Source organism: Chroicocephalus ridibundus, chromosome 7, assembly GCF_963924245.1.
Source record: "Chroicocephalus ridibundus chromosome 7, bChrRid1.1, whole genome shotgun sequence".
Taxonomy (NCBI): Eukaryota; Metazoa; Chordata; class Aves; order Charadriiformes; family Laridae; genus Chroicocephalus; species Chroicocephalus ridibundus.
The window spans coordinates 47099439-47112675 of NC_086290.1; the positions used below are offsets into that span (position 1 = coordinate 47099439).

The 13237-nt window shown below is 47.6% G+C and overlaps 1 protein-coding gene across 7 annotated transcripts in view; it reads right to left on the minus strand.

Annotated features, from left to right (window-relative positions):
* Positions 1 to 13237, minus strand: part of MTMR4 (myotubularin related protein 4) — a 61280-nt gene that overhangs the window by 11558 nt on the left and 36485 nt on the right. For all 7 annotated transcript variants that reach the window (XM_063340696.1, XM_063340699.1, XM_063340700.1 and 4 more), the window contains 2 exons: positions 12004 to 12100; positions 4971 to 5084 (listed from right to left, as the gene is read on the minus strand). In XM_063340696.1, coding sequence (XP_063196766.1) covers positions 4971 to 5084; positions 12004 to 12100 — 211 coding nt within the window. The remainder of the gene's footprint in view (positions 1 to 4970; positions 5085 to 12003; positions 12101 to 13237) is intronic.

Consider the following 13237-nt stretch of genomic DNA (forward strand, 5'->3'; position numbering starts at 1 on the left):
GCCTGAAGTAGGAAGAAGTGTTCATTTTTCACATGAACACACCAGTCAGGTCATTCACAAACAACCTGGAAAGGGAATGGGCCATTTGGTGACAAAGTCGCTGGTGATACAGAATTATCCAGGAGAGTCTGCGGCTGTCTGGAAAAAGTTGCCAAGGATCTCGTGACACTGGGTGATAAAAATAGAGTATGAAATTTAGTATTAATAAATGAGAAGTATTTAGAGATGATCAAAACGTAACTCCAGCTATTGACATGGAGCCGTTCAGTACAAACCGGACGCCAAATCTTGAAGACTTTGAAGTCACCGTGAAGCTCTCAAAAAGCCTCAGCTCCACGCTCAAGAGAAGCAAGAAGTTTAAGAATGTGCTAGTAGTTATTTGGAACAGAAGACAGAACATATTATGGCATCACATCTTACCCGTCTCCAAAATGACAAAAATTTCTCATTAATCCATCTCAAAAAGGACAGTGTGGTACCCGAACCTCCGGAGGAGGGTGGCAAGGGCAACCAGAGGTACAGGAGAGCTTTGCTACAGGGACAACTTCAGTAGGAAACAACTCTCCACCATGGCAGAACAACAAGAATGGATAAGAGGCATAAAAGGTCATGAATGATACAAGAGAAGTGAGTTTGGAAGATTAGTCTTGTTTTTCCCCAAGACAAAGACAAATGAGCATTGGAATGGTCCTGCCATAAGTTTAAGAACAGCAAGAAGTCTTTTTTGGACAGCAAACATAACAGAGGGTGGACTCAATGCCACAGTGCAAAGGGGAAGTATAAACTGGTTCCAGAACACATTAAATTCATGGAAGGCAGGCCTAGCAAGTGACTGGGAAGCAAAAAATCATATATTCTCCTGCACATCCATTGTAGAACATCTAAGGTACCAGCTGCTCCAAAGATGCACCAGGGCAGAACTCCTGCTATACTTCCCTGAGATGCTACTCCTGGTTCCTGGCCCTCCTTGGAGACAGGATGATAAACTGGACCTCAGCTCTTCACCCTACCAGTGCTTGCCCCTCCCTGTCCCACCCTCACTCATGCAGCACCTCTCTGAAGATGAGCTGGAGTAAGAAGACAGACATAGATAAAGCTCCTGACAAACCACATCCAAGTATTTTCTTCTTATTTGTAGGTCAACACCTCTGAAAAAGTTGCCCTGGTGGCAAAGCGGGGGACGTAACGCTGTAGATTCTAGAGCACACCAGCACAAGCCTCAGCCCACTACTCCGGGGCTGTTTAGTTTTTAGCGAGGGCTATTAGAAGCACTCTTGAAGGTATCTCACATGCTGCCACCCTAGGAGGGGCTCTGCTGTGCCATAGGGGCTGACAGGGCCTGTCCATGTCATTCGCTGTAAGGCAGCACACCAAGAAAATGCCTTGAAGCTTTGAACAGCTTCTAACGGTGGTGCACAGTATCTCACCAGCACCTACCCCAGTTTGCAGCGATGGGTTTACTTCTCAAAGACAAGGTCCCCTTGTTCTCCTGAGGCAACTTATCACCAAACGCAGAAAATGCATTATGTTAATGACATCTCATAGATAACAATGGCGAAGACTCTAAACTGAAGACTTCCAAAGAGGTAATATTCATGTTCGGCTAAGTCAAAATACCGTGGGGTCCTTCCGTCGGCACTCTCTGCTGCGGTTTTGTTTTGCGAGGTGACTTACTGAGACGTCACTCCCAGGAGATCCATCCCTGTCTTCAGGATCACTCAAGGATGGTTAACAGAGACAGCAGTAAAAGCTTTGTTTATACTAGTAAATGAAACAGAGCCAAGGTGTGGACCTAAGGACTTAAGCAGCAGCCTGTGATCATCCAAGCCTGTTTGTTAGCACACCCACGGTCCTTGGCCTGTGCCAACCAGCTCTTTCCCAGACAGCGCCTGAGCACGTTTTGGGGAAATGCAGGAGCTGTGCCAGGACTGCTCCCAACAGGCACGGCTGGGATGCAATGGCACCATTTTGGGGTGCAGAGCATAGAAAAAGAGTTTAGCTGCGTAGGCCACTCGAAGTCAGCGGTAGCCTGCTTAACGCAATACTATAAACATTGCCAAAGAGTCACATTAACTCAGAAAACTTCTTGGTAGCACAAACCTCTCAGCACTGCAACAAGCACCAGGCAGGGGATGGCCTGGAGGTGGCCAGTTTCAAGAGACAGAACGAGGTGCCAATAAACACAAGGCAATATGGCCAGCATCGATGAGCATAAAGTCATCAGCAAGCAGAACACATAGCAAGTGCCAGCGGACAAACTAAAACCACAACTGAGCTGGCAACGAGCTTCCCAGGTCAGGGGAGCAGCCACAGCTCGACTCGGTGTTCCCTTCCTAATCTCCCCAGCATGAGGAGAAAGCATTAAGCATTTCAGGTCTTTTCTTACTGGGGATTTTTGTGCTTTTCCTCAAAGGAAAAAAAGCTCCTTTCTGGAAACTAGGATGGCAGAAGGTGCCACAGTGTTTTAACTTACGTGGACAAAACTATTCTTTTAAGGATCCTCAGTTTAGTTTTAATGACTCCAGGCCCTTTCAGAATCCAAAGCTGGAGTATGAGGTGCCTCTGTAGTTTAGCAGTTGAGGTTTTACTCCCTGATTCATTCAGAGCGCAAGGCTAGAGGCACATCTGATACTGTTAGTACGTGCCATTTAACACACAACAATCATCCAGAAAACATCAACTAACACCTCTCAAGTCCCCTCTCTATTACTTTCTGGCCATAAGAGGGCTCATCAATGCCAAGTCAAGCAGCGTAGCTTAAAATACAAGAAAGAGGTGAGAGAGGGTTTGCAGAGCTACCGCCTAAAGTTTCCCAACTGCGATGCATGTACACAAGTGCTTTCGCTTCCGCAGCCTCTGGCTTAAGCTCCCGGCTCACTCTGGCACGATCTGAAAGCCTGAGACCAAGCGCTGAACCACAGGGCTGGAGCAATGTCCACCGCTTGCCCGCTGCTTCCCTGGCATCCACCGCAGCACCAGCACGGGCAAAGGGGATGCTAAGCATCTGTGAGGAGCTCTCTGGCTAACGCAGTCCCAAGGTCTTCTGAAGGTGGCTGTGTAGACAGAGAGTAATAAGGAGGAGCGGCTGGCACGCAATGCCCGTCTGTCTCTCTAGTCAGCTAAATAATTAATTGCATCCTTTGCGTTGTTTTAAAAGTGAATTGTGCCTGGAGGTTCCTGCATCTCTCCTGCACATCTCCACTGAGGACTTGGAGATGGACACCTGAATTTCTGCTTTGCTTAACAGCTAAGTTACACTTTTTAAAAAAAAAAAAAAAAAAAAAAAAAGAAAACTGATAATGTGGTACCTTTGGTGTCATGTTTTACATATCTGTGACCCAATGAATTCAGCCCTGTTCTCCTAAAGCTCTGAAGTCTATCAGACAGTCCTGTGGCTACAGAGTCCCCAGGGTGCACGCACCCGAGCGCACTTGTCCACGCTTCTCCTGAGCCATGGGTGAGGAGGAGCTGAGTCTGAGGCCCTTCCACGCAGCACAAGGCACTCCAGAAGCAGCCATGGCCCTCACGGACCCTCCTGGCCAAAAGGCTTCAATCTTGAGGGCAAAGGCTCAAGAGTGCGTGAAAATGAGAGACACATGTGGGCAAGCACTTGTCCCGTCTTGTGACATCACTTGTCAGCATCTTCTAATCTGATCCCAGGCTGCAAAGCATTGCACCTCAGCCTGTAAATTACTGGGTACCATTACAGTGATATTATAAAGCAAGGAACAAAATAAGTGTTAGAGTAGCAAAAAGACAGGGCCTTGCCCTCGGGTGGGGAGGCACACTGGGACAGTCTCCAGCGCCAGGCCATTTTTAGCAAAAGTAATCACAAATACAATTAACTTCTTAGCTGACTTGGCTACAAAGAGGGAAAGGCTCCACACGATAAGCAGCACTCGTTAGGACTCTGCTGCAGGATTTCGCTCTTCTAGAAGCAATACACTGTGTTTTGCCGGCATCTAACAGCAAATCACGTAACACGGAAATGTAGAGTTAAGGTACGTGTAAATTCACCGGGTTTGTTTCCTGGCTTTTGTACTTTCCAGGACTGTCCTTTGTTCTGCAGCCCTAATATTTTCAAAGTTTTTTTATATTTGGATTTAGGAATTGCTACCACAGAGTTTAAGGCTAGAAACCATAACGTACATTCGACAACACGCTCACTGCCTGGGTGCAGCTACCCAGCCAGCCTCCTGTTCGTTTCAAACATGTCAGCCTCCCGGAAGACAAGTTAAATGAGAAACCTCCCCACCCCCGGAAAAGCCCTGCTTTATTTGCTGCCTGGCCTCCTGCATCCTCCTCTATGGATTGTTTTTGGAAGGCCGACTAGAGACTATTTACCAGCTATTGAATCAACAAAGTTCAGCTGCACACAAACATTTAATTCAGTTACCTAAATGTTGTCAACAGACCTTGGCCAAAACAGAAGTGATTTGCACTTGGGTATTGAAAGCTACGTCCAGGCCTGAACACCTAGTTGAGAGCAGGGCCACACAGCAGGCCCTTTTTGGCTGAGATTTCTTTCCGAAGTAGCAGCTAGGCAAGTACCAAACAGTGAAAGGGTTTTGAAACTCAAAAAGAGAACCTTAATTCGACACAGTGCTCTTGCTGCATCTCCCATAGGAAGAAAGTCACCCACATCTTCAGATCTAAGCGAAAGCAGGGAAGAAGCAACAGCTATCGAAACGCTGTTTCTCCGTTCCGGAGAACAGCGTGCGTTACCGTCGCAGACTGTGTGCCTAGAGCGGCTGATGTGTGTGTGCTGGGAGGAGGAGTCCTGACAGCAGCGTGTTTTCAGATGGGAGGCAAAAGGAACAGGCAGCATGAGGACCAGGACATCATGCCTTGCTCCACAGCCCCATACGCACGCTCTGCCAACCTGGCTCCACAGCGCCCAGTGAAAGAGTAAAGGACAAGGGCGGCTGTCGTGGGGTTGAGGGAAAGCACTGGTTTGGTTTTGGATTTACCTGTACACCACCACAGGGATCCTTTTCCATGACCTAAACGAAGCCACGTTCTCTAGCTCCTTATCGGTGATCCAGACAGGGACCAGCAGCTTCTGGGGATAACTGGAACAAAGCCTGGAAGAAAGAAAGCACGATGATGAGGACTGAGCAACCAAAAATCTGCACCAGGGAAACTGTGCAGAGAGAAGGCAGCAGCAGCTCACATTTCCCCAAACTCAGCATGCAGGACTTCCACTGTTTCTCTTCGTATCTGTCTCAGTACAGTCTCAAAGTGGGAAGAGTGACCCAAAAAATGCTGTCAGGAGTGAGCCTCCTTTCCCCTCAGGCCTCACCTCTGGGATCGTGCTAAGTACCCCAGTACTTCCCAAGGGTGCCTTTGGAGCATCCTCTGGATTTAAGAATTCGTGAGCATTTAGAGGAACAGTTATTAATTTATTGGGGTTTTGGTTTTCTTGCAGCACTTGCAAACCCAGAAACACAGCTTTGGGTAAATGATGATCTGCCACTTTCTGCCTCGCAGAAAACAGGTCACCACTGATAAACATTACATGTTTCTCTGCAAGGAAGACATAACTCTGCCCAGAAAGATGGCAACGGTGTTTTGGTGTATGCTATAATAAAATGACATAAAGGAGATCTAAAAGAATATCTTGTTTGGTGGGCTGCCAAGAAATCACATTCCTAATACACATCTGAACACGTGGCAGCAGTGAGAGGAATGCCATGGGCAAGTCCCTTCCAATCCAGTCCCCTGGAGAAGAACCTCACAGCCTGCACAGCTAATAACGGGGCACCCAACTCTTCCACGGGCAAAAGAGACCCACATCGTAACGAACCTGGAGCGTAAAGCAGTTTGGTTGAAATGGAAATTCAGCCTGTGGGGAGTGGTGGAAGAGGCAATAAGACTGTCAATGCTTAAGTCTCAAGACAACCGTTAAAAACCCAACTGCAAGTCCGTTAACAGCAGGGCAAGAGGGGAGCCAAGGGAAAAAGGGGGAAGAGCCAAACAGTGTGCTGGGGAGAAGGGGAGAGAGCGACACAAGTAAAATGAAGCACAGGTAAAGAATCCAGGAGCGCAGGGGCCTCCTGGTTACCCCAGCTCCCACCCTGCCCCTGCGGCAAAGCCCTGCCTGGGCTGGACCAGCTGAGCTCCAGCAGCCCAGGCAGACACAGCCCTGCAGGACTCGAACATCAAAAGGCAGCTCCAGCTCCAGGCTATAACCACATCATTTAGAAGGAATGTTTCAGGGCAGATGGGAAGCAAACTGAGGGGGCGAAACTATCCATCTGGTAGGCTCCAGAGGGTGGCCTGCTGTTCCCCTGAGCCCAGGCTGTCCCTGCTGATGGCAACAGGCACGACACAGCGCTTCGTATTATTGAGTTTGTGATGCTAGCGAGGAGCTGCCTGCCACGTTAGAAGATGGCACTTCACACAGCATCTAGACAGCTTCTCAGAAAGCCCCAGGCAGAAAGCAAGGCTGTCTCTGGGATAAAAACAACAGAGTGAGGAAGAGGAATCCAGGAAGCAAAATTAAAGCGGTCAGGTAAGAAGCCGAAGACCAGGATGTCTGTGGTAGGATGTCTAGGCCTGGACATCTCTGAAATGCCTCGGATTCCATGTGTAAAGCTGGTCAGGAAATCATTGAAGAGAAGTATTGAAGTGTGACTGCGAATAAAAGGTAGGAGGAACAGGATTGGCACTTGTTAAAAGATCTCGAGGAACTTTTGGAATAGCTGAGTCTATACAGGAAGAATGGGCTTCATCGAAATGAGAATAGAATCAGTTCCGTGGCACTTCCAATTAAACGTCACAGATGTCTGTAACCAAAACCCGGGGACAGTCAGTACAGGAGAGGTTCAGGAGCATGTCTTCTAAGAGTTAAGTCACTGAATCTCTGTAGCCTTAGGAAAACAGTAAGACAGAATTCAATAAAAATCCAGGCAGAAAACAGGACAGCCTCAAGAAGTTAAGCCAAATTTAAGCAGGGTGCACAAAAACAGGCAATGAGGCAAATAAACCTGTGCTTCTAGGCTAGAATTCCAAAAAACAGAGGGGCTGAAAAGCCAGGATAAATGAGGACGTTGGCCTAATAGCATCTTATGAACTTGATATAAGGAAGATTATTACTGGTATCCTAAATTTCAGAGTACAAGCTTTGTAGGAAGACCGGAGCTAGTGAACAAAGTGCGGTACGTTCCAGGAAAATGCGAAGGTAAAAGCGCAAGGCTAAGAGCTACCAGCACCCACAAGCAATGTAGAACGTGCATGGACTCAAATCCCAAGCCTAGAGAGAAACAGGACAGCACTGAGGCCACACCATCAACCACTGGGGCGACAGTAATGACATCCATGGGAGGCTGGAAGAGATTCATAAAGGCTGCGAGCCCTGAAATCGCCACGGGAGACTTTTGTTGCTTCCACATAAAATGCATAAGCGCCACGATAATGCATGAGACAAAGGTGACATTTTTAGACGTGATCAGCTGCTGCCTAGCGCTACCAGCCAAATAACACCAAAGTACGTAACTCTTCCTTTGGTCCTAAGCTGCTCCAGAACAGAGTAACTGAAAAATCACTTTGTTACAGTATTCATCACACAGTAGAATTCAACAATATTTTTAGAGGGGACAAGCCTGCCATGACAGTCAACGATCAGTTTCAGAAAAGGGCGGGGGGCGGGGTGGAGAAAAAAAAAAAAAAAAGCTTGCAGATGATGTGATGGTGTGATGGTTACTTAAACATACTATTCAATGGTAATATAAAATGCATCAAACATCAAAAAGATCAGAAAGAGCTGGCAGAGCTAAACAGTGAACAACAGAAGGATTTTAGAAATAAAAGGACATCCTTCAAAGAGGGGAGATGTTTCCAAAGGACATGAGAGGAGCCAAGTGTGCACCTGAATTAAAAAACAGTAAAAAGGAGACACGTCTGGCAGTTTTTCAGAAATGACCTGTGAAGATTAAAACTCTGAAGACCTTTTTCAAACATCCCGGGGGGATCGGCCTGCTACTGAGGTTGAAGGTGTGACAGATCAGGAAGATCACAGCAGAAAATCGAAACTATTTGCGTTGGTGCTCAGCAGAAGAGCTCACGGAGAAGCTGCCAGACCTAACCCTGTTTTACAAGGGACGGGGCGCAAGAAGAAATTAATGTGGAAACTTCTGCAGGGGAAGTTTTAGAACAATCTGCTAGGAACCAGGAGCAACTAATCACCAGGACTAGATAATGCTCAACATTTCTACAGCAACCCAGATGCGCACCAGGTGAATGATTAACCGAGATGTGTAAGCCATTGCTTACATTGGCCCGGGTGCCAGAGGAATGAAGGGTGGCAAACACAATATCAATTTTGTAAAAAAGGTCTCTGGGGCGAACGTGGGAAACCACCGGAGTCTGACTTCTGTGCAAAGCCCCTGGCTGCCACAGTTGGTGCAAGGGCAAATACGGCGCACTTGGGAAAAGTCAACATGGCTTTTGTGGAGGGAAGTGGCACCGCACGCATGTAGAGTTTGCTGGAAACATTACTGGGCGCACAGCTAGAGCTCCTGTGGCTGACACTTGATTTGGATTTTCAGAAGGGGTTTTTCTGAAATTTGTGTGTGTGTTTTATCGGGTGGCTCACCAAAGACTTGAAGGAGGCTCTTCTTCCGAAACAGCAACTCTTGAAAAGATAAGAAATCGTGCAGAACTTCAATGGTCATTTTTCACATCAAAGGGAGTCCTAAGGGGAACCACACTTGTCCCTGCGCTGTGCAAAATGCTCACTTGCCACGAGGAAGAGACCAAGGGCGAAGCCACGTGGGTCACGGAGGAGGGGCCTGAAACACCCCTGGGACAAAACAAAGGATGCGACATTTCTGAAACTGTGAGGTTTGATCCCAGAAAAGGTGGCTGTAACACCACAAACGCGTCCATCGGCACAAGCCACACCTACGACGAAGCCTCTTCTTACCACAAAGTCCATCGGAAGAGATCTCCCTTGGGAGATCTAGGCTAAGCCACACATGTAATTGCTAATGGTCCTTGCAGACTTTTTGGCTACACGTTCATATGGCAAATACAAGCAATAACATTAATTATCGCTTTTCCAATAAAAGCGAAGGATAGCGTTAAAGTTTGTAGAGAATTATAACAAAGTAAAACAAAATATGAATTAAGACCAGCCACAGAAACAAGTAGGGAACATCAGCTGTCTAAACCAGTAACAGAGAACTCCAGACAGCTTTTTCCTCATAAAGTCAAAAATAAATAAAACCACAATTGTGAAAAGATCGAAGTTGAAAATGAGCATCAACAACTGAAGGCAAGATGAGCGGTTTTTCCTTTTGGAAGGAACCATGCGTGCACCGAACCCAGCAGCCAAACGCACTCCTGTCTCGGACAGCATGGCTGTGGCAGACAGGGAATGCCAGAGTGCGCCCATTTCTCTGGGTATGCACATCACCGAAGATGGGAGAGCCACAGGGAGATCATGTAATAATTTTATTGTCATTGTATGCTGAAATAGTAGACTTTTATCAAGACCGAAGGAGTGGTTATTATATGCTTGTATTGCTCTAATGTTATGATGGCTGTCGCCAGGAAGAAGATAATAATTTCCAGATAAGGACATCTCGGTACAGACTTGAAAGACAACGAACAAAGCCATTACCTTGGAGCATCCTGTCTCTAACAACACTGTTTTGCCAATGCTGGGAAATAAAAGATAAAAGGACTATAAACAGTTAAAAAGTAACCCGATTCCTGTGAATAGAGGCAGGTGGCAATGATCAAAAGCCAAGGCAGGATTTAAAGACACACTCCCCGAAGCAGCAGCAGCGAGAGAGAACTGGTTTCTGAGTTGCACAAGCAAATTACACCACCTTTAAGATCTCGGGATGTCTGCAGGAAGCCCAGACCTGCCAGGATCCCCAGGTAGGAACTCGGCAGATGGAGGAAAGCAAGACCAGGCCTTCATCCAGCTTGCTGAGGTTTGTTTCAAGTTGTTTCTTCCCTGGTTTGGTTGGAAATAAAACATCTGTCTTTAGAGAAGTTGGCTAATTGCTGTGTATTACTGGCCAGGAAGCGAACCACAGATGGTCAATCTAAGCTGAACTTTCTGAAATAGTCAGAGGGAACCACATCCCAACATCCAGCAGCAAGAGAAAGCCTGACTGCTCTCAAAGACACGCAGAGACTCTACCGAGGGCAGGGACCTACACGTTCCATGTTCCAAAACTGAGCAGGTCAGGAAAGCAATTTTTATTTGACATCCTTTGAGAAACTGTGTAAATGCCATTGAAGTCCCATTAAAGGTCCAAAAGCAACAATGTGATCAGTATGGCCAAGTAAAAACTGTAAATCGCCCCCCAAATCTAGTGCTTGCTGCCTGGATTCCTGAGGAAGAGAGAAGAGTACAGGCAGCAAACTGCAAAACTCTGCTGGGATTTCCCCCCGCCAGTGTGTCCGAGGCTTCTCATGGTCTCCACAACAAACCAGTGACCTGGAACTGTTCGATATCTAGGTGACGGAGATGCCTTTACTGGCTGAGACATAGAGAAAAGACTGAGGGATACCAGTCATTTCATGGAAAGGGAAACGAATTATAGGGAACGAAGACATGAATACATCTGTCAAAGCTTAATAAAACCCTGTTGGCTTAATGCCACCTGCTGCAAAGAATGCAGCAGCGCTTCTCTAAGAGCTCCTGTGCTCTTCTCCAGGAGTAGAGGACAGGCTGGAATCCCTGATCTGCTGGTGGGAAAGACTATGTGGGAAAGATTCTGGAGATCTCCACTCCTGCCACCCACTCACAGGGGACCACCTCCAACACTAGATCATCCGAGACTTGAAACGCTGCGATGGAGAACCCCCACCTCTCTGGGAAACTGTCCCAGCACAGCACCACTCTCCTGGGGAATGATGTTTTTCCTCCCATGTCCAGTGTGAACCTCCCAAGCTGCAACTTGTGACTGCCACTGTCAGAAGATGCGTTTCACTGTATTAGCTTTGTAACTGCCCTTCCAGCAGCTGCAGGCTGCAAGCACATCACCCTTTGGCCTCTTCTGTGCCAGAGTGAATGAGCCTCGCTCGTTCACAGCACAGGAAGGACACGGAGCTGTTGGAGAGAGTCCAGAGGAGGCCACAGAGATGCTGGGAGGGCTGGAGCCCTTCTGCTGTGGGGACAGGCTGAGGGAGCTGGGGGGGTTCAGCCTGGAGAAGAGAAGGCTCCGGGGAGACCTTCCAGCCCCTTCCAGTCCCTAAAGGGGCTCCAGGAAAGCTGGGGAGGGACTCTGGATCAGGGAGGGGAGCCATGGGACGAGGGGGAATGGCTTCAAACTGAAAGAGGGGAGATTTAGATGAGATCCGAGGAAGAAATTCTTGGCTGTGAGGGTGGTGAGCCCCTGGCCCAGGTTGCCCAGAGAAGCTGTGGCTGCCCCATCCCTGGAGGGGTTCAAGGCCAGGTTGGACGGGGCTTGGAGCAACCTGGGCTGGTGGGAGGTGTCCCTGCCCAGGGCAGGGGGTGGCACTGGGTGGGCTTTAAGGTCCCTTCCCACCCAAACCATTCTGTGATTCTATGATTCCCCAGACTTCTGAGCATCCTGACAGCCCTCCACTGGCTCATCCTGTTTCTCAATGGAGTTGAAGAGCTGCCTGACTTTATGAACACTTTGTATTTTTCATTTCAAACACTGCGAGCATTTTAGAGAGAACGACTGACCAGAAAAGCAACCCTATGACGGACAGTTCCTCCAAGACTCCAGAACATCTTCAAGGATGAATGATGGCTGCCACAATTTAAACTACCTGAGCCAGCATTTACAGTTGCTGCTAGCTCTGATGTTTGGGCTGTATTCCTTCTTCAATCCCATGATGAGAAAGGCAGAAAGAAGGGGGATCTGGCTCATATGCTGATCTGCCTGAGGGTTATCAAGGCCAGGAAGGAGGATTAGCTGGAGTCTGACTCATCCACTGCTCTGCACGGGGACTGCAAAGGGAAGAAGGCAAGGAAAGAGGAGAGTGGGGAGAGCCTGGCGGTGAAACACTCACTTGTAATTGTTGTTGATGTCAGAGACGCGCCAGACGTTCTGCAAGTCAAAGCCCATCCTCACCAGCTCCATCTCAAATCGGTATCTCACATGGTCTCCTGGAAGAGCAGAGCACAGGGTATTTACTGACAGCTAAGCACAACTGCCACCATGTTAGTGGCAGCTCCACAGCAACTATCACAGGCTGGAGAGAAACTACAGGACAGCTGGATGGCAGGGATCTTGCTTCAGAAGCCAAAAAGACCTGTCCCTCATGGGGGTTCCTCTATGTATTTTATCAAGCCAGATCACCTCTCAGTCTCCTGGCACACAGCGGCATGGAAGCAGCCTTCTCACGTCGATATCGGAGTGTAGGGGGTTAATTTAATCCCCTTTTGCCCTTCTGACAGAGATGGCTTCCAAAGTGGATGTCAGGAACCCCAGGGCAGAGGAGTACAGAGTACCCACCCCAGGCAGTTCCTTCTTCCAGGCTGCACTCTCAGAGGCTGACTCAGGGTTTGCTCTCTTATGTTTTGGTCTTGCCTTACAAATCCTGGATGTCTTTGTTGCTCGAGTCTCTAATGTTGTTAATAAATAAATACTACAAAGCTCTTTGCCTCATTCATATCCTGCAGCAACAATTTCCACGGATAAGTTTGTTTATACACAGAATAATACTTCCTCTAAAGGAGAGACAGCAAATATCTCCTAATTGCTGGTGTTTGGGACTGGGTAAGAACACGTAGTTTACCTTTTCTCTGTTAATTTCTTTTTGGTATCTCTTTCAGTTATGCTATTCAACAACAATGCTCCAGCCCAACCTGCGTATGGACATTTCATTCAGGCTACCGCTTCTCTTCTCAAATAGCAGTGCATTTTCAACTCTAAGAGACAGGTTTGTCACTCATTTTAATCCCCTTCTATTCGTGGTGAAGCTGTTTAAAGACAAAGCAACTGCCAGTGAACTTTGTGTTCCCAGAGAAGGGAAACTCCTGATCCACACGAGGGCACCATCACAGAGCTCTGGTTTTCTCCTTATGGATTCAAAGATTTCACTTGTCCCTGTATAAGCAGGAGCCAGCCGTCTCCACGGAGCTATCATCAGAATGTCATGGCATTTCTAGGTGTTGGAGAAGAGATGTAGATGGACTCGTATTAATTATGCTGCCTCAAACCTGATGATGTTTACCATCCAGGGCCGAGACTGCTTGAGCTCTCTATCATCATGATGAGAATACTGAAGTATGTTTTCTTCA